The sequence below is a fragment of the Aulonocara stuartgranti genome (assembly GCF_965226115.1).
Source record: "Aulonocara stuartgranti genome assembly, chromosome: 12".
NCBI classification, from domain to species: Eukaryota; Metazoa; Chordata; class Actinopteri; order Cichliformes; family Cichlidae; genus Aulonocara; species Aulonocara stuartgranti.
Genome location: NC_138948.1, coordinates 20,360,211 through 20,382,432, shown reverse-complemented (window position 1 = coordinate 20,382,432; position 22,222 = coordinate 20,360,211). Strand labels below are relative to the sequence as shown.

Sequence of the window (22,222 nt, the reverse complement as noted above, 5' to 3'; positions counted from 1 at the left end):
TCCACTGGGCAGAACCACCTTTAGCAGATGGATACACTGTGGTCACGAAAGGAAGGAAATGGTCAGCAACAGCTGTCAGGTAGGCTGTGCGGTTTAAACAATGTGTGCCAAGAAAATATCCCCACATCGCCACCAGCCATAATATAACCCTTAAAATTCTAATCCTACCGTCTGAATATTGCCACAGAAACTCAGACTCTTCAGACCAGAGAACATTTTTCCATTCTTCTGTTGTCCAATTTTGGTGAGCCATATGAATTTGTGGCATCAGGTTCCCGTTGTCAGCTGACAGTAGTGGTACCTGATGTGGTTTTCTGGGTGTAATGGTTCAACATGTCATCCTTTTCTGTGCCTTGTTGTAACGACTGGTTATTTAAGTTACTGTTTCCTTCCTATCGGCTCAAAGCAGTCTGCCCATTCTCTTTTGACCTCTGGCATCAGAAGTTTTTTCAGACCATTCTCTGTGAAGAGATGGTTGTTTGAGACAATCCCAGTAGATCAGCAGTTTGTAAAATATTCTGACCAGCTTGTCTAGCACCAATTTTTTGCCACTTTCAAAGTCACTTAAATGTTCATTCTGATGCTCAGATTGAACTTCAGCAGGTCATCTTGATCATGTCTGCACGTTTAAATGAGTTGCTGTTACATGATTGGCTGATTAGAGGTAGTGGGTGTAGCTAACAAAGTGGCTGGTGAGAATGTTAACCTCAGACCCTGCATCATCAATTTGCGTATTTCATTTTGCTGTTCTGCACCTTATTCTTCATTCTGCTCAGCTGTGTTTTATACGTTGTTAAGCTGTGTTGACTTTATTGTATTGTGCTGTAAAATGACCTGATTATCCCAATATTAGGACTTGATAAAAAAAAAGTATGTAACAGCTTTGTAATAAAGTAACAACTCCCTGCTCAAAGAGAAAACTTAGTTTATGTCCAACTAATCAAAAATAACAAGGCAAAATTACAAATTGCATCCCAAACATGAACCTGGGTCTCAGGAAGTTATCTCATGTGTTCGCTATAAATATTTCAGATTTGTGTGATAAATATTGTGTGACATAAAGAATCACTGATTAAATAACCCTGTTTAACGAGGCACATTTCATATTGAAGTTGACAACAGTATTGTCCCTGCTCCGTCCGAACAGCCGATCTGCCTCTTTTTGGAAGACTGGAACTCGTTCTGGATTTCCAGAAAGGTTTTGTTCTTGGTTTCAGGGACAACAAGGAAGATATATATTATCACCAAGCAGCAGATAACCAAGAACACCAGGAAACAGTACTGCTTCAGTCCGAGCTGTAAAAAATAAAACAAGTGAGTGGAACATATCCAAGTACAACATCGAGGTTTAAATGTTCATTTTAAATGCAAGAAATGGTGAGAAAATATTCCAAAATGATCATAGATCCTCAACCATTTGAACACCTACCACAATGAAGGGGAAGACCAGGCCAATGAAGAAGAAACTGGACCAGTTCACTGACCCTGCAAGCATGTACGCTGCAGGGCGCGAGTTTTGCGTGAACAGCTCAGTTGTTAAGATGTTAGTCACGCCACCTTCATGGGGGAAGACACAGAAGAAATCCCTGTTACAGCTGATGTGCAGACGCAGCTGATGATGCACATGCTTCGGTGAAAGAAAGAACATTTTTACCTGGTCCTAAGCCAAAACTTAAGATGAAAGCAAAAACACAGACCATGCTGAGGTATGGAACAACTGGGCTCGCCTCCTGAGAACAAGGAAGTTGTGCAAAAGAAACGTTATAACACAGGTAGGGACATGCCTTAACCTCTGTGTGGCGTTCAGGTCTGTTGGACCCGTTTTCAGTATTTACCAAAAGAAAAAATATGTAATTTTGATTGTTTCTTCAGACTTTTTGCCTTTGGCTCATTTTCTGCAAAGAATGCATACAATAAAACTTCATAGAGCAACCCTGCACATTCATATTAAGCATGTGTGTTCAGGTGTGTTTTTAGTGTGTATGCGTTTGTGCTCCTGCTTTTCCTGCACATTTTAACCTCTGGGTTGTGGGAACCACAATGTAGTTTCTCACGCTCCATCCCAGGCTGCATATCGAGGGTGGGGCACAACAAATACAAATAGCTTGACCTGTGTGGCTGCGTATTGGTCATGAACTCATTCTCTGCTTAGCACTTTTAGATGAGTCAGTTTTGGAAGATGATGCAGAGAAACAGTTGAGTTTTATCAGATGTGATGGTGCAGACAGGAAGGAACGACGGGACAGACTCAAACTCTGCAGTGATAACTCTAGCCTTTAGCACGCAGGTCACTCGCTGTCAGGTGAGCACTCTGACAGTGCTCACCTGACAGAGTCTGACAGTAAGCACGAGGCTGACCTTTAGTCATCTCCAAAATAAGCTTACCAGCGGCCAACACAGGGAGAAATATGGATGCCAAAAATGGTTAAATTGCATAGTTTACTTGTCCAAGGACTGAAACACCTCCATATGTGATGCAACCAGGGTAACGAAAGCATGAACACCACACAGGGCTTAAACCCTTAAATATCTCTTTTTAAAAAGATTTCTTGGCCTGACGATAATTACCTGAAAAGTTAGGGTCAGCGTGAATAAAACGCAGCAGATAGCCATCAGTGTGTATCCTCCCATGATGAGTACTTTCCTTCCCAGACGGTCAATGAGCATACCCTGTGAGACACACAGCATGTCACAAGACCAGAAAGACTCCAGGCAAACATCTCTTTTGAGGATTACTCTGATCCATTTCATGTTCTATTTCCAGCCATCTTACACAAACGTCTTGAAATTCTTTTCTATTTTTCTTCCTGATGGTTTCTTTTTTATAATCTGACCGCCTCTGACAGTTCATCGCTTGGAAGCGATATTTGAAAGGTCTCATCTTGTGATTTTAAGATTGCTGTAAGTGTCATAGAGGATCATTATTTCTGTGTTTGCTGAAACAAAAAGAAAAATTTGAAACTAAAGTTCAATGTATTTTCCAGTTAAGATAGATTATAAATACAAGTATGCACAACTAAAGCCATTTCACACATAAACTCTGAACAGTGTCAGGAGCTGGACTTGGTCACATGAGACACATGACACCCGGGAGAAGATAGTTCACTTCAGATGTGCTGTCTCACCTGGCAAAACTCAGCTTGCTTCAGGAGATCCTGCCTCCTCGGTAGAGTAAGCCGAAGTTATTGCACTGCAAAGCTGAGGTCTATTGTGACTTATTTTTTAACAAATGATAGTCCTGAGTGGGCTTGCATGAAATCTTATAGTCTAAAACTCCCTTGTATTCATAATCTGACTCAGTAAAAATAATTGCAAAAGTATATTAATATTCGGACCATTACACACATTGTTTTGGGTTTACCAGTTGGATTCTTTGTCACATATTAGTCCAGTAATGGGTAAGCAGTCCTTCACCCCAGGAAAAGCAAATGTTACTTTTAAAGGCTTTGGGCTTAAAAAGTGTAAGATCTGTATCTTCTAACCTCTGACGTCATCATGCATTATGAATAAGTGAGGCATACATTTAGTCTATAAAGAAAACTTGTCTGTAAACAAGAAGAAGTTTTATAAGAGTAAATTTCACTTCACAGACCACCACAAGCACCCCAAGCAATAGCAATGACAAAGAAATTCGTAGAAAAAAATGTCACATTAGAGTTTTATGATATTTGTATATCCTGAGTTAAACTGGAAGCAGAGATCTCATAAAAAGGACTACAAGTCAGCTTATGCTTTGAGTCATACTTATAAGGTGAATACACTCAGATTAACACACAATAACTGTGTAGGGCAGGGATGATGCATACAGCTCACTTTGATCTTAAATGGGTCAGAGCAGTAAAACTACACAATAAATGTGTAAAATTACAAAAAAAAGCTCTGGTGGTTCATGTCATGTAATTAAAACATATCTAGTTTTCATTTTTGCGGGCATTTCTATAGTAGGTAGTGAAAAAACAGGAACTTTCTTGTTATTTAATTGTTTATCTATTGGGCCAATTCTGGCCCCCAGGCCTTATGTTTGGCACCCTCAGTGTAAAGGGACTGGAATTTTTTTTGAAGTCAGAGTTAGGTAAAAAATGATCCCAAAATACATTCATCTACACTTAAATCTATTGAGTTTATTGGGTTTTTAGAACATATCTGTGTAAATATAAAAAAACTAGTGAAGGTCTACAATAAAGAGATGTCTTTATGAATGGAAATACAGAAGGCTGACAACGAGGCGCAAACCACTGGTTACACTCAAGAACAAGAAGAAGATTCGACATGTACAGTACTGAAATAGATTCTTTGGGTAGATGAAACACAGAAGCCCAACTGATTGGAAGAGAAAAGCATGGCGAAGGAGAAAATCTGCTCGTGATCTGAAGCATGAAATGCTATCTGTCAGACATGGTGGAGGCCTAATGCATAGGCATGCATGGCTGAACAGCATTATAATGTTTACTGATTATGTGACTGCTGATAGAAGTAGCACAAAGACATCAGAAGTTTGCACAGCTATAATTTCTATTAAAATGGATAATGATCCAAAGCATACTGCAAAGAGTTTGTCTGAGGCAAATAAATGGGATATCCTTCAATGACCAAGCCAGTCACCTGATTTCAATCCACCAGAGCATGATTTTTTAGTTCTTAAATAAAAAACTGAATGAAGACCCACAAACTAGCAGCGACTGAAGATGGATGCTGTAAAAGCCAGGGGAACATCTCAAGGGAGGAGATCTGGTGATGTCTGTGGGTTCTAAACTTCAAGCAGTTGCAGTGGATTTTCATCCAAATACTAAAAACAATACTTGAAAATACATGACGAGAAACTCATACTTACACATGTTAAAGCGGTGATGCATTCACAGGCACCAGTGCCGACAGTGGCGTATGGTATCTTATCACTGGGAATACCAGACTGTTTGAACACGTAACCTGCGTAGAAGTAAATCTACAGGGAGTGTAGAAAACAAATAAAGAAACAAACACAAAACCATAACTTTCAGTTCTTTGGAAACTCCTTTTTTATCTTTGTGTGAACTTTTTAAAGTGGTCGTACGTACAGCATTGATGCCGTTCAGCTGTTGTGCAGCGTTGAGCACCATGATGGTTAGAACTTGCCAGCGTAAAGAGCGATCAGCAAAGAGCTCCCAGGGTTTCTTGGCCTGTAAACCTGATAAGCTATTCCTCTCCTTCTCAATATCCTCTTGTTCACTGTCACAATCAGCTATACCGTGCAGCTGCTTCAGGGCTGCAGACACATAAGACACACAGGACTTCAAGTTATTGCACTTCCTTCATATCTGACTAATCTGCGGTGGCTGTTTGCTGTTTGGGGGGGTGTCCTGTCAGAAGGTTTCCACCGTCAGAAATTCATCACATGCTTGAAATGAAAAGATAAATGTCTCTGCCTCTGGTTATTTCTGCCAAAGGGTAGTCTTTATACATTTTATTATTTACGCTGTCACATGCACTAAGTCATCTTTCCTGGAAGAATACAATTCCCAGCGATCTGAAATGGAAGGAACGGTGCAGCTGTTTTACCTTTCTTACAACCCTCTTCATCCCCTTTGTCGATGAGCAGATAGCGTGGGCTCTCAGGGAACCAGGGCAGGATCAGGAGCTGCAGAAAAGCTGGGATACAGGTGGTGGAGAGCAGGATGGGCCAGTACTCCTCTTTCCCCAGGAGCTCTCTGTATAATTGTACAAGGACTTCAGCTTGATATTTTCTTTGAAGGGATGTAGCATTGGAACTGTGTGAAAAGTTCTTCTTCTTAATGTGTTTATTCATCACCTGAGGCCAATCACTTGTCCGGTAAAGATCCCCCCAGTAATGAAAATTGAGGTTCCCATTCCCATAGCACCACGCAGTGAAGTCGGAGCTATTTCTCCCAAATATAGAGGTTGAACACAAATGGCAATGCCTATAAAAATATTTAAAAGACATTTCAGAAGGTTTTCATGCAGCATCATTATTAGCCATTATTAACTGGACATCTAATTCATGTATCTGTGTTTCTCCAAGATTTAGAAACAAAACATTTAAGTGTTCCTGATGTACTCACCTGCATTTAATCCAGAGATGAAACGTCCGATGATGAGTAATTCAAATAACCCTGTAGGATAACTCAGACCCATCAGCAAAGCAGCCAGGAGTGCAAATATGTTATTGGTCAGCAGTGTCCCTTTTCTGGAAAGAAAAAATGAATCCCATTATTTATAAAAGAGAAGACAATTTTTCATTAAAAAAAAAACAAAAAAACAAAACATGTCCATACCTTCCGACCCTCACAGACAATGTTCCACCAATCAGTGCCCCTATAAGTCCTCCTAAAGTGAATATGGACACGATAGTGGACCAGAGGAGGGTGAGACCATCATCTGATATTTGAGTTTGGTAACGCTCGCTCCAGGTTTGGTTGATGAAATCTTGCACATACTGGAGAGAAAAGAAGAAAATTGAACACAAACACTGTTTTTTATCAACACGAGTGCAAAGCAATGTCTAAATACTGCCACTACTCTTATTATCAGTCTACTTTTTTGTCACTGAATAACATCACTGTACTTGGCGATCATTAGACCGCCTGTGCTTGTTAGAACAAATTATGTGTTGTGTGTTTGTGTGTGCGTGTTCTCTAATATCAGAATAACAAAAACAGTGACTGTAGTCCACGTGTTACTAAGTTTGCCCTCAGACCGTGTTTTGATCATTTAGATCAATAGTTATGGAAAAAGTCCAGTGAGAGGCAGCAGAATTATTACCGCTGTGGGCGCATTGATGACAGATATATTATATCCATACTGAAAGGTCCCCCCGATGCCAGCAGCACACACAGCCAGCAGAAGTGATTTGTTTGGAAGCTGCAAACAGAAAAACAGACCCACAAACAAAAGTGTTTCAATATCATCTTGGACAGAAAGCTGCGTCCCACCATGCTGCCAAACGTACTTTTATTTTTCAAAACCCTTAATCCATTACAATCCACTTACCTTTGGCCGCCTTCTATCTTTGGTTGCTTTAGCTAGAAGAGGCTGATATTCATTCTTGTATTCTTTTGGCATGTTTTATATTTTTCTTAAAGTCCTGGATTCTTTGAGGGAGAGCAGAATATCAGAGTATCCTTCTCGCAGGAGCTTGCATCCAACAGGAAACTTAAAGCGGATGGGGGGATGAGTTTATGACGGGGATAATACAATTGATCTGTTGTCAGAAAGTGTCCTTAGGGTGTGGGGAATTGGCTAAATTATTCCATGTTTATTCAAAGTTCATGGCGCACTAACTGAATCCAAACACAGCATGCAGTGTAGTTTAATTACTTTCACATAAAAGAAGAAAAGTATTTCGGGATCCACACATAGGGGAGTTACATAGCATTATGATTTTGGTCTACCGAAAACATGTTTCACAAAGAGTAGCACAATGTGCACCTATTTTAATATATTTTGGTTTCTTTTCTTTTTTTTGTTTTTAAAGACTTGCATAGCTCACAGGTTTGATGCCATGGAAGTGTGATGTATGCCTACAGGCAGTATGCAGTACCACATTCACATTTTAAAAGGCTGAGAAAAAAAAATCCATAGTTATGCCGTAACATATGTCCTAGGCTATACGCTCAGCAGTAAAGATACTATGTGCGGACTCCCCCTATAGTTCAAGTATAGAAAAGCAGTTGGTGAAGTTTTTTGAATAACTGCAGCCGCTGGATGGATTAACTGTGGAGAGCAATCTGGGCCGGCCATGGTGCAAGGTTTTTGTGGCTGCTGTCTTTTCCATCATAAGGACTCCAGTCTCCGTCAGAGGAGGGATGCACGGAAATGTTTATAAAGAGCAATTCATTAGCAGTTTAATAAAGTTGATAATAAATATTCATAATTTAAGACATTCTGTATACAACAATCCGAACTGCAGTTATAATACATATCAATACCAAGTACTTTAAACGGATTTTTGTCAATCTGGCAACCCAAAACCACGCGCTTTTAGAATTTAAATATTTATTTAGGATTTATTTTAGGATTTAAAATATAAATGACATTTATTTAGGATTAAAATTATTAAACTACGGATTACAGCTCGCATCCTCCACAGACACTAGCTATGTTTTATTTCATGTGAATTTAACGTTTTTCTTCACGACTTTGCCTCGTGACTGGCTCTCTTTAGTCATTTGAGGAAAGACGTCTGAACCCAGGAATTATTTTTTTAAAAAAAAAACCCAAAACGAACAAAAAACAAGAAAAACAAAAAGAAACAAAAAACCCTGCAAATATTCTAAAATAATTTATTTTATTTATTTCTTTATTCTTTTTTTTCTTTCTAACAGCCCTCATTGGTTCCAAACCCATGTATGACTCACCTCTTTCCTTGATTCCGCACGTCCCTCATCCGCGTTCATTTTGAAAGCTGCCGTAAAGTTATGCTCGCAGAAACCATTTACAAAGACTAAATTTTGCACTTGAATCCAAGTTCTGACAAAGTAGCTGCCTACTGTAAGGTGCAGCACATGACCTCGGCTCAGCGTAGAGGCTGATTAAGAGGTTGAGGCACATTCCTGCTGCATGGTGAAGCTTGCTCTCGGGTAAAAGAGGGCTTGTTAACCCAAATATTAAAATAATATTCACTTTGTGTTACACACTTCACACTTACAGCTTGTTTCAACTGTCATGTGACTTTTTTTTAAGTTTGGTTCATGTATTGTAGTCACGAGAAAAAATAGTACAATAGGTTCTCACTATATTCAAAGATGATAACACAAATTTATTGTTCAGGTAGCAGAAGATGTCATCTGCTAATTTGTAGTTCCATAAAATTGGATTCTATTTTCCATGGATGACTGCCTCCTAGGTAAATACATATTTGGGTTTGAATTACTTTGGAATTACTTTGGATAAAAGTGATAAAACAAATAATTTCTAAAACGTTGACACTGATTTTATTTCCAAGGTCGCTGCGCTCTTAAATTTGTAAATCATTCAAAGAGTTCTGTAGCTTACCACAAAAAAACAAAAAACGTTTTAATCCCGTGAGAACTTTTGAGACTCTAAAAATGGAAATCTCAAATAGAGTTAACAGTGGATATTTTTTTCAAAATGTACAGCTCAGCTTTAGTTTCAGTCTGTAGTGATGATTTGTTGATCAACGTTAAAACAGAGACAGAAAAAAAAGGAATACTCTCGTGTGACACAGCTTAAAGCTTATTCAAATAAAACCTACTGAAGTTACTTGTAGTACAAAACAAATAAAAAAAAGGTTGCTCTTTGATAAATATGGTCATTATACTGACCACATTTATGAAACAATGACGCAAAAGATCATTCATTCAGCTGATGCTGTGACAGCGCTGTTTCCACAAAGTTTTTACCATTTCGTTGTACATGTACAATGACAATAAAGGGCGATTCTATTCTATCTATTCAATGGACATTCTATTGCACCAGCTCCACTCTATACTACAGACGCAGCAGAGCACAGTCTCCCTCAGGCTGATCTATTCAGGACACAAAAAACGTGTCATTTTTACTGTTTATGAAAAATGTATAAAAAATTGTAAAACTTGTATGATGCTTAACAAGGAGGTGCAGCAGGTAGAGTTACAAACTAAAAGGTCAATGTTTGATCCCTGGGTCCTTCAGTCAGCTTGTTGAAGTATCCTACTGAACCCCAAACTGTCCCCTCATTGGAGTGTGAATGTGTGCAAGGCATGGAATAAAGTGGAGCATGAATGTGAGCACTCTATCTGAGTGCTCAGTTAGGTAAAAGTGTGATATAAGTACCAGTCCATGAAAAATTAAATTTTTCAAAAAGTTTAAGTCAAGTGATGAGGTTAGGGGTTTCCCTCCAGTCCATGAAAAACTTAATTTTTCATGGACTGGAGGGAAACCCCTAACCTCATCACTTGACTTAAACTTTTTGATAAAGATAGGGGTGAATCAGGTGACCCTCAACCATTCCTTAGTTATGCTGCTATAAGGTCAGACTGCTTATACCTTTGATACACTGAGCATTTCTTCTTCACTTTTCTTTCCCCAGGTGTTCATACACTACTGCATGCCATTGAATTGTGTCTTTTATCCCCCACAATCTGTGTTTTGTCCTGTCTCCCCGTACCCTCTTTGTCTTTTCTCTTTACCCTTACTCTGAGTTGGTTGCACCAGAAACTGAACTGGTTCTGCAGGAGTTTTCTTCCTGCTAAAAGTGTGTTTTTTCTTTCTCATTCTGGCCGAGTGCTTCCTCATCAGGGGTTATCTGATTGTTGCTGTTTCCTCTCTAACCTTACATTTAAAGCACCTTGAGGCAATTATTGTTGTAATTTGGAATTACACGAATAAAACTGATTTGAACTGTAATAGTTTTAATAATAGTTTTGTCAGTTATAATTTAGCCTATTTATAATAATTGACTTCTTAACGCCCACTTGTAGTACCATTCGGGGCCCATCAGGGGTCCGTGGCCCACATTTTGGGAGCAGTTCGGGAGTGGCGAGAGCTAATTGTAGACATTCAACATGGCAGCAATTTTGTCATATTTCTATGGACAAAGGTCAGTAATACAAACTAATCATTAAATAATATTTAAAGCCACGCAGGGCATAATAACACCTGTGTGTTCAGATGTCATGATGACGTCTGGCCGCAGGGGGAGCGCTTCTTCAGGACATAACGGTGTTTGTGCAACCCTGAAACCCTTCCCCGTGTGGTGTAGGAAAGGGCAGAGAAGCGGGTTCCCCTGGCGTCGTTAACCATGTCGGGTAGAAAGCCCAGGTCTGTGGCAAACCCCCTGGAGTCTGCGATCACCACACCGAGTGAGAGGATACTGAAGGAGTGCCACAATCTGTATGTGGACAGCGAAAACGGTAAACAGTCGATAATCTGGATTAAGGCTAAAGCAAAGTTAGGACCGCAAAGTAGAAACCAGCCCGCCCTGGCTGTGGTATTATGGTAACCGAGCTGTGCCACTGCTGAAGCCCCCGACTGAAGTTTATGTGGACTTAAAGGTGTAATGCTGCTTGTTTAGTGTGTGTGTCAGTCTGCAGCAGCTGCTAGTGTGTGTCAAACACGTGACGTTGAACATCTCAGAGGCTCCTCTGCAGCCTCGCTGGGCAGTGCCCCATCTGACTGTATGCATTGATGCAAAATCACATACACATAGATATATAGAGACTTCATTGATCCCAGAAAGAGGAACATAATTAAAGTGCCGCAGTCGCATAGTGACGGCCTTATACTGTAAGATATTACAGTTAAAAAAATCAACAATTTAATAAGAAAGCCTCCTGTAGTGTGCTTTTTATTAATGGGAGATTATTATACCCTTCTGGGGTGCAAGCAGAGAAAAGCAGAGAGAATATCAACTTGTTTTCTAGAAGGTAAACATTTGGAAAGGTGTGGTGTCACGAATAATCCTGTAACTCATTTTAGTTACCTTGATCACCATGTGTCCTTTTAAAAAAAACAACAACTTATTATAGTGTAATAGCTAAATAAAAACACAGGCTTGTATAATTTGTTATATGTCAACCTTTGCCCTCTCTTCCCCTTCCTTAAGAATAACTTGAGAGATAACAAATGAGAGATGCCTCTAGACCTTTGTATTGTATGTCAAAATCAAGTAGATATATTGGAATTACATTTCTAAAAGAAATTTTTGCTCCAAAGAGGAAAAAACCTTAGAATTTATGTTCATTCTTGGGAGTCTGATTTATAAAACAAACATACACATTGTGACCGCATAGGGTTAGGGTTCAGGTAACTTAGACTTCAGAGGTTTAACATAGTAGAATTTTACTTTAAGCATAACTGTCTTGGAGCTCATGCCAGGCAACAGGCATCAGTTTATTTTGCTTTTACTGTGATAATTGTCACTACTGAGAAGAGTTGTGAGGGAGGACAAGTGGTAGTCATTTCATCTGCCACTTTGTAAAATTTTCCTCTACCTACTCTTTAACCATGTACGATTAACTATGCATCTGTGCAGGCTTACTATTTACTCACAACTACATTATTTTATTTTAAAACCAGTCTAGAGCATCACAGTACAAAGGTACCACTATAGTCATTGCATGTCATGATTGTGTTGTGTGTGTTTTTCAGGCTTGGTAAAAATTGCCAGCAGCCTGGGAATCCGTCTTCTGCCTCCCAGAAAGAAGATCATCGTGATGATAATGGGTAACCACTCTGCAGGAAAGAGCTCCTTCATTAACTGGTATTACTGATACTTCTTATTGTTGTTGTGATCTAATAACGCTGCCTGACCATCACATGCTCTGCTCTATGTTTCAAAGAGAGACTGGTGTCGAGAACATCCTGTTCACACATGACTTTTTGAAAGCGCTTTGTGGTTTGAATGCAGCCCAGTTTTGCCCCAGGAAGTGTGGATTTACAAAAGAAAATGGGGGAAAAAACAGGTGTAATTTGTTATTTTGTATGTCAGTTAAATCTTTTGTCACCATCAAAGTTTTGTCCTCTTTTGAATAAATGCTGGGTAGGAAATATGTATGCTGTAAGATTAGTGACCTTTAGGCTACTCCCTTATTCGCGTCACCACATTGGGTGGATCTGCATATTTGAAATGCAGATCGAGGCATACAATGACACTGTAATACTGTCCCACATCCGTGCTAAAAGAAAGAGCATCAAATCACCATTAATAAATACCATATGTACTGAATCAAATATAAACAATGTGTGCAGACATAAGAAGGAGGGTCTTTTCTGAAACAAGCCTTCCTGGGATTTGTGTCTCCTCCTGTCCTTGAACTGGGGACCTTTCACAATCTGGGAAAAACTTCCTCTTCTCCCTTCTTCTTCTTAAGCTTCTTATTTTCCTCTTCTCCTCCTTTTCTTCCTTCTCCTCCTCCTGACCCTTCAGGGGTTGCCAAAGCAGATTATCTCCCTTCCCGACCCTATCCCTAGCATCCCCCTCTGTCACTCCAGCCTTCCCCACAACCATGTACATCTTCTGTGGTCTTCCTTGTTTCCTTTACAGACAGTTTAGAATAATCAGTAACCCAACATGCTTGTCTGTGGTCTGTGGGTGGAAGCCCCAGTACGCAAAGAGAACCCACCCAAGCCCCAGCTGGCCAATAGATTCAAACTCGGGACTTTTTATGTTGTGAAATGGCAGAGCTAACCACTGCACCACCGCGCCGCCCCTGATTCTAACTGATCTGACATATTTTAGAGAGAGGGGGCTTTCTGCTGACAAATTGGTTAAGGTGACATTTTTTTTCTATTGCAATATTTGTTAATTTGTTAAATCTTTCAAGATTCTTATATACTCATCTTCGCTAATGTTGAAGATGCTCTTAAGGTCATCACTTTGATTATTACTGCTTAGAGATTGCAAACTGGTTCGAGGAGTGTTTTTCTACCTGACATTTGTTCTCTAGTCTCTTGATGTCCAAATTCTGTAATATCCCACTGATCACACAACTACATCCTTTTAAACAAGCCACAAGCTATATTATTACAGATGGATGGGTTTGTGGGTAGGTAGGTAAATTATTCTAAACATTAAAACATGAAAGAATGAATTTAGTTTCTTGTGGATAAATCAAATTTACCAAGCAAAAATTCAAACAGTGCATTGTTTGAGCTTCTTAAAATGTTAGGATTTGTTTATTTTCCCTTTGATTGTAAACAGAATCATTTTGCAGCGTTTTTTTCACATGTAGCTTTCCGCAAGAATTGAGGCGTTGTTGCTTTAGCTCTTTCTCACTTTTGATGGCGTTATTATCTTTCTAGGTATGTTGAAGAGCACATTCAGAAAACTGGGGTGGCCATCGAAACGCAGGGGTTTACCTTCATCACAAGTGGACGCAAAAGAGAATCTCTGACGGTACGATCAGCGTGGACACGGCCGGCATGTGCAGCTGTGCCACGAAAAGATTTCCCAGCCAGAGCTTAAAAAGGAAAATTGTGACAGTTAACTCTTTTACTTCAGTGCAATCCTTTAATTTTGTTCTCAGTATTTGTTAAGAAGCTTGTTTTTATATTCAGCTATCACCTTTTAGTTTTGTACTCAAGGAGATGTTGCGATTGTTTGACTTCAGTAACATGAACTGAAGCTGCAGTCAGTCATAAAGGCTGATGAAGCAGGGTGTTTGATGTTGGCATTTATGTAAGGCACTCCCTCAGCCAGTGGTGATTTCTCATTCTATATGCTGCTCCACTGAGGGGCTTTGTTGTGTATGCACACACACACACACACACACACACACACACACACACACACACACACACAGAAACATCTTTGCAGCATGAGAACAGGCTTGGGAGACACCTGCCTCTCGGTCGTCTCTGATATCCCTTCCCTCTGCCTCTCTGTTCATATCCTGATGTGGTGAAGGGTAGGAGTATGAATAATACATTTGGAGTGTAGGACTGCAGAGTAGAAGGATTATCTCCAATGTGCAGGAAGAGCTAAGGCGTGCACACTGAGCCGCAGCACACCAGCTCGTGTAAAGCACCAAGATGAGAGAGGACTCTGTTGTAGAGGGGCGGGAAAAGACTGCAGGGGAAAAAAATGCAGGTTTGTCTCATCGGGTTGTTTCTAACACTGTCCTGTTAACTCTTTCGCAGGGGAATGCAACGCTGCATCTCTATCCTCACTTTCGACCGCTCCTGGAGTTCAAAGGTAAGACTTTACTTCTTCAACTCTTTACTATACTACATTTTCATGCTCTCTCAGTGAATGTGCAGATAGTTCCTTCTGTGAAACATTAGATTTGATATATATTCCACGTGCGGGTAAACAGTAAAAACTTGGGGCTTTGCATCTCTATGCCTTTGATCGTGATATTTCTATGCTCATTGATGATCATCACCAATCAGTCTCTACAATTCGCAAATTATTGGAATCGAGAGTTAAAACTGCAGGAGATGAATGTAATCACAAACTGCAAAAAGGTAGCTGTACCTTTGAGGTTTAACATAAGGCTCTGCTGGTGGCTAATGAATATTTACCTCTGGATGCTGCTGATCAAAGTCGGTTTTAAAGACGCGTTGTGATCTGTAACATCACAAGAATGTCTGCCTGTTTAATGCTCGGTTACTCGTGGGCTGTTATTAATCCTTATCACAGGCTTCTGTGATTTAAGGTTGGGTTTAGGTCCTTCACCTTGATGACTCAATAGTGAGTCATAAACTTGATGATAAATCGGTCCAGACTCCTGTTTTCTTCTTCTCACACACGTGCGGCGCTCTGATATTGTTTTAAGACAGTTTTGCTCAGATCTGTGCGTCAGCAGCGCTCTGGATACGCCACCGGACGGCCGCTGTGAACGTGGTGATCGTCTACAGAGTCTGGGTGTTGCCTGCTGGCTGAGTGGGGGTGTGCAGCGGAGGGTGGGGGAGTGTGTTTGAGTGTTGACAGGCAGTGTGTAGAGAGTGGGGGTTCACTGGGTGCGGACCAGAGCGAACACTGTATGGCGTATGAGTCACACGCCCCATCGGCAGCAGTGCAGTTTAGTCAGAAGGAGCTGCTGAGAAATGTCACAGCTATTAGAGACGGCGCAGCCCAGACTCCAGCAGCAACAGCTTCGCTCCGCAGGCCCGAGCCTCGCAACAATCTGCTGCTGGAATACAAGCAGGATTTTTCTTTTCAATTCATTTCAACTTTATCGTCATCGTCGCCGCCGCCTGTGGAAACCAGCTGTATGAGACATTTGTTTACCTGTCACAGCAGCCGAGGATGACTCATCAGAAAAGCTCCATATATCCATACATGTGGGAGCAGCTGCTGGCTGCACACTTTGGTCTCCTTTGGGATGTGCTTCTTAATTTGGCTTCATACTTAGATCTTTATGTGTCTGTCTTATCAACCTGTTGTCATGGGTTTAGCCTGTATGCTTTGTGGGAACTGACTGCTTTTGCTGCACATTAAAAAATAATCATATCCGCTGGTTAATCAAGGTCTTTGGCTTCTCAGATTCCTGTAGAAGTATTTGCACCATGTCTGCTTTCACCTGTTCAGCTCAACAATTTCTTTTTTGGTCTTGGTCGATGCAGCGTTATTGCAGCCTTTGCCCTTTTCCTTGTGCACATGATCTCCTGCACGGTCCTCTCAGTTACAGTCAGTTCAGGAACTTAGCGCACATTGGCAAGTATAACTCTCATTTTCAGCTGGCAGAACTTTTTTCCTTTCCCGCACGGATCGATGTATCTGTCCCCGTTTGTGCCTGTTTATTTAGGATTATATGGAATAGCTGAAGTGCGGTCTTGCAGCGCTCTAAATTAAAGCTACTTTATGAAATCCGCACACACCTAAACACAAACATACATATTTTTAATGTTTCTTTTGCACAGCAGGGATATCTCGGTACTCAGAGACTTTTCTTAGGCGTGTGATAAGAGGCAGATCTATTGATATTGTGGCCATGCTGATGTGGGAGAAACATGAGGGAATGCTAATGTGCCAGAGGAGCAGTGGCTCTGCTCACTGCAGCACAAGGATGCGATTTGTGCTGGCTGTTGACACCTGCCTCTTTGCATGAAACGGCCTCAGTGTCATCCCAGGCCTCCCTGGTGTGTGTGTGTGTGTGAGTGTGGGTCGGCGTGGGAGGGGTTACTTTGTCACTAGTAGGGATGCATCTCAATAGTGATCCTGTTCTATTTAAGGGGAGGGGGGGTGTTCTTATGTGTGGTGGTTGTGGTGGATTATCGTAACCTCTCAGTGCGTTGCCTCACAGTCGTTCTTCACTGGCTAGCTTTATGTCCCACGCCCCACACTAAAGCTGCCAGTTGAAGAGCTGTTGTGTGTAACCATGACAACAAAGCTCTCCACAGAGGGCAGTGAGGAAACAGAGGCCTCGTTAATATTTTCATGATTAGAAAAACAGAAATAAAGTTTCATGTGCGAGGGTGCGGCTGCTGTATCATCGTCACAGGACGTGAACGTATCTTTTCACACGTGCACAGCTGTGTCTGTGAAGAATACGATCGTTTTGGAGTTAAATTATAGCTGCCGTCCCCAAAATGCAAAGCTCTTAGCATAAAAGTTGCCTTGAGATCTTGTTGCTGATCTCCCTCAGGCTTCCAAGTATTGACCGCACTGCGGCTTCCTGTAGCACACAATATTATAGCCATTAGAGGCGACATTTTCCTGCATGGACTGAACTCGTTACCTTAGTTACTGTGTCTTTATCTTTTTGCACATGCACGCCATCTCTGTTTTCCAGGTGTTACTGACTACCTATCTGCTGAGATCTCCACCTCCAAGCAGAAGAAATTCAGCCTGGTGACTTTCGTGGACACTCCGGGTTTGGTGGACGGGGACATGATCTACCCTTTTGATGTGAATAGTGCCATCACTTGGTTGGGTGTGTCCTTTAGCTTAAACTTGTCTCTTCAGTGGTGATCTGTCTTCTTCTTCTTCTCCTTTGTGTCTACTGTACAGCTGATGTACAGCTGCAGGAATGTAATAAATGCTTTTTTTCTCTGAGCAGGAGAACAGGCAGACCTGATATTTGTGTTCTTTGACCCGATGGGCCAAGCGCTTTGCAAACGCACGCTCAACATTGTGGAGAAGCTGAGCCAAAAATGCGCAGACAAGCTGTTGTTCTACCTCAGCAAGGCAGATGAAGCTGGGAAGGAGACAGACAGACAGGTCAGTTTACCTGATTTGTATAATTTATTTTTGTTTCAAAGAAAGTTGAACCTGTGAGATGAACTTTTTTTTTTCTCATCAGAGAGTGATGATGCAGATAGTCCAAGAACTGTGCCGCCGTCCAGGTCTTAACAAATGTGGCTTTGAGATGCCAACAATATACATCCCGAACCCACAGAAGGTAAAATGATCTGTGTTGGTTACTTTAAACTGCTGTGTTTGTATAAAAATTACTTCTGGTTGTGCAAATATTATAAACCACGGCAGTGCAGTTATCGCTGCACCATCTTATGATCTACAACCACGAAGCGTGCGTGGTAGATTTGTGCATCCCTCAAGACCTCCGCTTCATTTCTGCTGAGCGAGTGCAGCTTCACTTTCTGCCAAGTCCACAAGGCTGTCAGTCAGACTGCCCTCAGGATTTGTCATGGAACTTTCCAGACCATCCTTTATTGAGATGTGCAGAGTGTTTTTCATGTTCAGTCCAAATCTGACGTGTTTACGAGCTGTTTGTCTCATGTAGCCGAGCAGGTGTGTGAACCAGATCGATGGCGTTTGTCGGACCATCGAGAAGACCATTAACCAGGCTGTTCAGAAGACACTGAATCAGCTGGAGAAAGATTCTGACCTTATTTGTTCCACTATCAGCAGCAGACTAGAGCAGGACAGGTATGACCTCTTGCAGCCTTGATAAAACATATTATGTGTACACTGAGCAGATAAGCATCACCAGATACTATCAGTTGTGGAAAATGTATGATAGCACATTATTGTTATGGTTGTGTACACAGGGCTGATGTGGCTTGCAACAAAAGCATCCGTCTTCATTCATTCCTGTGCGGTGCTTTGGGTGTTTTCCTGCCTTTACTCTTCATCCTCAGTTTTATTGTGAGCACCTTATCCAAAGAGCAGCTGGAGGAGCTGTTGGGTGAAGGTGCAACTCGAACCATCACTATCTTCACAGTAAGTGCTCTGAATGAATATCAGTTTCATAATATTTCATTAATTACTTCATTAGTGACTTAACATAGTGTCCTGAGCTCTCTGACTGTCTATTACTGTGTGTCTGAAAGGGAATAGTGATGTATTTATGGGACTGGATACCTGAAGATGGGCAAGTAGTCTTTGTCATCATTTTTGGGGCTTTTTGCTACCTCCTGCTTTTCCTGGCAAAGTATTTTGCAGGGTAAGTGTGGCAAAATGCAATTTAACTCGTAGAGATTAATTAAACAGATCGATTTTGTTCATATTGACATGACAGCATCACACAGTTGCTGCAGATTCGTCAGCTGCACGTTAATGATGCAAATCTCCCGTTCCGCCACATCCCAAACAGATAGTGATCTGATCAGTAGTGATCATTTTCACACCCTGAATTGCAGCGTCAGTTTTTGGTTCTTAGCCAACAAGAATGGTACCTGGTGTGGTCTTCTGCTCCTGTAATGTTAAAAGCAGATGGGTTAGAGAGCATTTAGAGATGCTCTTTTGCTCACCTTGGTTGTAATGACTGGTCATTTGAGTCACTGTTACCTTCCTTTCTGGTCATTCTCGTCTGATTTATGACATCAACGAGGCATATTCACCCACTGGATATTTCCTCCTTTTCTGACCATTCTCTGTAAACCTTAGATATAGTTTTGTGGGAAAATCCCAGTAGATTAGCAGTTTGAAATATTCAGACCAGCCTGACTGGCACCAACCACAGTTCATGTGTCCGTTCAATGTCACCCGATCAAGGAGTAAACTAAACAGGGACTGGTTCATTCAAATTTTCAATTTCTTTGTAGTTTTCTGCAAACGGTTTTTCTATTTTTCTGTCCTTTTGAATGCTCTTGATGGTTGAATAAGATCATTATAAGATCGCAAGGGCCTTATGTCGTATCAAGACATTAAAAAGACTCCTTTAACGCTTTAAAGAACTAGGCCTGAGAACCGGCCTGTATGATACGCTCAAACATATAAATCACATTTCTTCCCCCTTCTGATGCTTGGTTTGAACTTTTTCATTTTAATATCAACTTGACCTTGTCTACATGTCTAAATGCATTAAGTTCCTGCCATTTAATTGGCTGGTTAGTTTTGTGTAATGAGCAGTTGAACAGGTGTAGACTGTACATGCAATTACAAACACGAGTATTTTAATGCTGTCATGTTCTTCATTCTCAGCCGGAGGAATAAGACTCTGACGAAGAAGGAGAAGAGGACGATGACAGAGTACAATGATTACATCCAAGATATCGTCAAGACTAAGAAGGTTAGATGTACATTTTGTGTCCTTATGCTCTCTTAACTAAGTTGTTTTTTCATTTGGATTGTGCAAATCTAAAGGCCACAGTAATTAAGTATTTTATTGATTTGTTATTGGTATAAAGGAAATTACTGCCAACTCTGCTGCTTCCCTTCATTTTATGGAGCTTTTTAGTGTTGATCGGGTTTTTTTTAAGTGAGCTGACTGCTAACTAAAAACTAGAATGCTTCATAAGGTAGTAAACTTTATGTCAGTGTTGTGTTTTCAGCTAGTTTAACTTCCCTCGCTCGGCCCAAAAAGAAAAGAAAATCAGTTCATGCGTGTTGTCAATTTATCAAACATCAGGATTGTGAATCTCACACAGGTAACTTTTTTTCCACAGAGTAAATTATATGAATGGTACCTCCAGCAGTGTGCAGCAGAATATGACCTCTGACCCTGGGTAAGCTGAAGACACTTTGCACCAGTACCTGTAAGCTCGCAGGTGTAAGCTCTAAATCAGCCGAGATCACTGCCAGCAATTATCATCTCAGCAGCTGATTTTAAAAGTGCCTTTATTACTAATTATTGGAGAAGCTATGATTGTAGTCGTTTAATGAAAGTCAGACTGTGACTGGATTTTTTTTTTTTTATAGTCTATGGGTAATTATTGCGAGAAAAATATGAAATGTTTACAAATTACAAATTTTGAACTTGGGGCTGCCTTTACCAGCAAACACATTTTCACAGTGTCCTCTATAAAGTTAGTTCTCATTGTTGTCATGTGATCAGTCTTTATATCGCACTACACTGTCCTGAGCACAGTGTTACCAGAATGTGTTTTAAGCAATAGCTACAATAACCAATGCTGTGATTAAAGCCTGGGCATTATAGTTGGACATCTGATAAAAACATGTTTATTGCGTTGAATCCTTCTCTTGCTTCCAAAGAGCCAATCACTTATTTTTATATATAAATCGTTGTCGTGTAATCATTGTTAGATGTTCCACAGACTTTCAGTACAGCACAGTACGGTGGCCTAGAGGTGCCACACACAGCAGCAAAAAGAAACATTTGACGGGAAAGTTGGTGACAACATTTCTTGTTTGTGACCGGATAAAATTCAAGTTCCTGGGAACAGGTTGACTCTATCATTATACGAGCATGTTTGCCCTACCCCCTGTAGAAACACAATATTCCCATTGTTCAAACCAACAGAGGATATTGTATATTTTGGCCTTGTGTCACCATTGTAATGATTTATATGATCCAGTCAAAAGGCTGGATTGGCCTTTTGTTCCCGCCTTACGTTCCTGTCCGCTCTCTACTCTTCTATCAAATAGAGGCTATAAAAATGCCACCTAGAAATCCTTGCTGAGGATCTGCTTTAGCTGCGAATGGTCCCATGGTGGGGATTGTAGCTCTCAGCATAACACAACCTCATCTCTTTGACCATATTTCTTTTAAGTGGGCCTCAGGGCTTTCAAGTAAGGTTTTTATATAAGAGTAGCATACACAGCAAAATCTCCAGTGTTAAATTAACACTAGAGAGGGTCTATATGGGTCCATTCCTCTGAGTGTTAAATACAACACTGTTGAGTGTTAAATTAACACTTTTGACAGTGTTATATGTTTAAAAGTAACCTGGTCAGTTTTGAAGATTAACAAAGACTAACACTGAGCAGTGCTGATTTTCTAACACTGGAATATTTCTAACATTTTGAGTTATTTTCCAGTGTTAGAAAATCAGCACTGCTCAGTGTTAGTCTTTGTTAATCTTCAAAACTGACCAGGTTACTTTTAAACATATAACACTGTCAAAAGTGTTAATTTAACACTCAACAGTGTTGTATTTAACACTCAGAGGGAGTGGACCCATATAGACACTCTCTAGTGTTAATTTAACACTGGAGATTTTGCTGTGTAGAAGCTGGAAATCTCTCCTGACTGTAGCCGGCGAACTTGATTTTGTCCAGTCACAATAAAAAATGTTGCCCCAACGCTTCTGAGAAAGGTGAGTTTTTTTTTTTTTTTTATAATGTTTTTTGTTTGTTTGTTTGAAGTTTCATTTAGTTCTTGTTGTAGTTTTTGTTGTGTTTTGCACCTCAGGGACACCATAGTACAGTGCGCTGTCAGGTACCTCTTACTTGTGTTAATAAGCACTGAATCCTGCCGGTCCGTTATTGATAGATGTAACTAGTGACACCATATATTGCCTTCACCACACTGTTTGTAGATGTATTTATCAGTGTTGACAGATGTCAACATGTGAGGTGCTTTTTCTTAGAGATGCACTGATCCAATGCTCTACATTACCATTAGAGCTGCTTTTGAGGTTTTCTTTTTTTTAATTGCAGTGACTGATATAAATAAACCTCTAACATTAGTGAGCAGGT

General features: G+C 40.5%; 2 protein-coding genes across 3 annotated transcripts; one reads left to right on the top strand and one right to left on the bottom strand.

The window, feature by feature from the left end:
* Positions 1-908: 908 nt before the first annotated feature.
* On the bottom strand, positions 909-8,556 carry slc2a11b (solute carrier family 2 member 11b). 2 transcript variants are annotated; one of them, XM_082555581.1, is made up of 12 exons: positions 8,352-8,556; positions 6,757-6,855; positions 6,270-6,430; positions 6,057-6,181; positions 5,786-5,915; positions 5,536-5,684; positions 5,055-5,242; positions 4,832-4,942; positions 2,569-2,670; positions 1,655-1,730; positions 1,430-1,557; positions 909-1,296 (listed from the first exon to the last, which is right to left on the bottom strand). In XM_082555581.1, the coding sequence occupies exons 1-12, from the start codon at positions 8,388-8,390 to the stop codon at positions 1,102-1,104; spliced, it is 1,503 nt and encodes a 500-aa protein (XP_082411707.1). In that variant the 5' UTR covers positions 8,391-8,556; the 3' UTR covers positions 909-1,101. The 2 variants fall into 2 exon arrangements, with proteins under 2 accessions (XP_082411707.1, XP_082411706.1); XM_082555580.1 differs by lacking the exon at positions 8,352-8,556 and adding an exon at positions 6,985-7,163.
* A 2,122-nt stretch (positions 8,557-10,678) lies between these two features.
* LOC309719232 (uncharacterized protein) lies at positions 10,679-20,761 on the top strand. The gene is made up of 12 exons (XM_082555205.1): positions 10,679-10,847; positions 12,085-12,196; positions 13,738-13,831; positions 14,575-14,629; positions 17,172-17,312; positions 17,439-17,599; positions 17,682-17,780; positions 18,123-18,268; positions 18,391-18,562; positions 18,673-18,785; positions 19,766-19,853; positions 20,230-20,761. The coding sequence occupies exons 1-12, from the start codon at positions 10,736-10,738 to the stop codon at positions 20,281-20,283; spliced, it is 1,347 nt and encodes a 448-aa protein (XP_082411331.1). The 5' UTR covers positions 10,679-10,735; the 3' UTR covers positions 20,284-20,761.
* Positions 20,762-22,222: the final 1,461 nt, after the last annotated feature.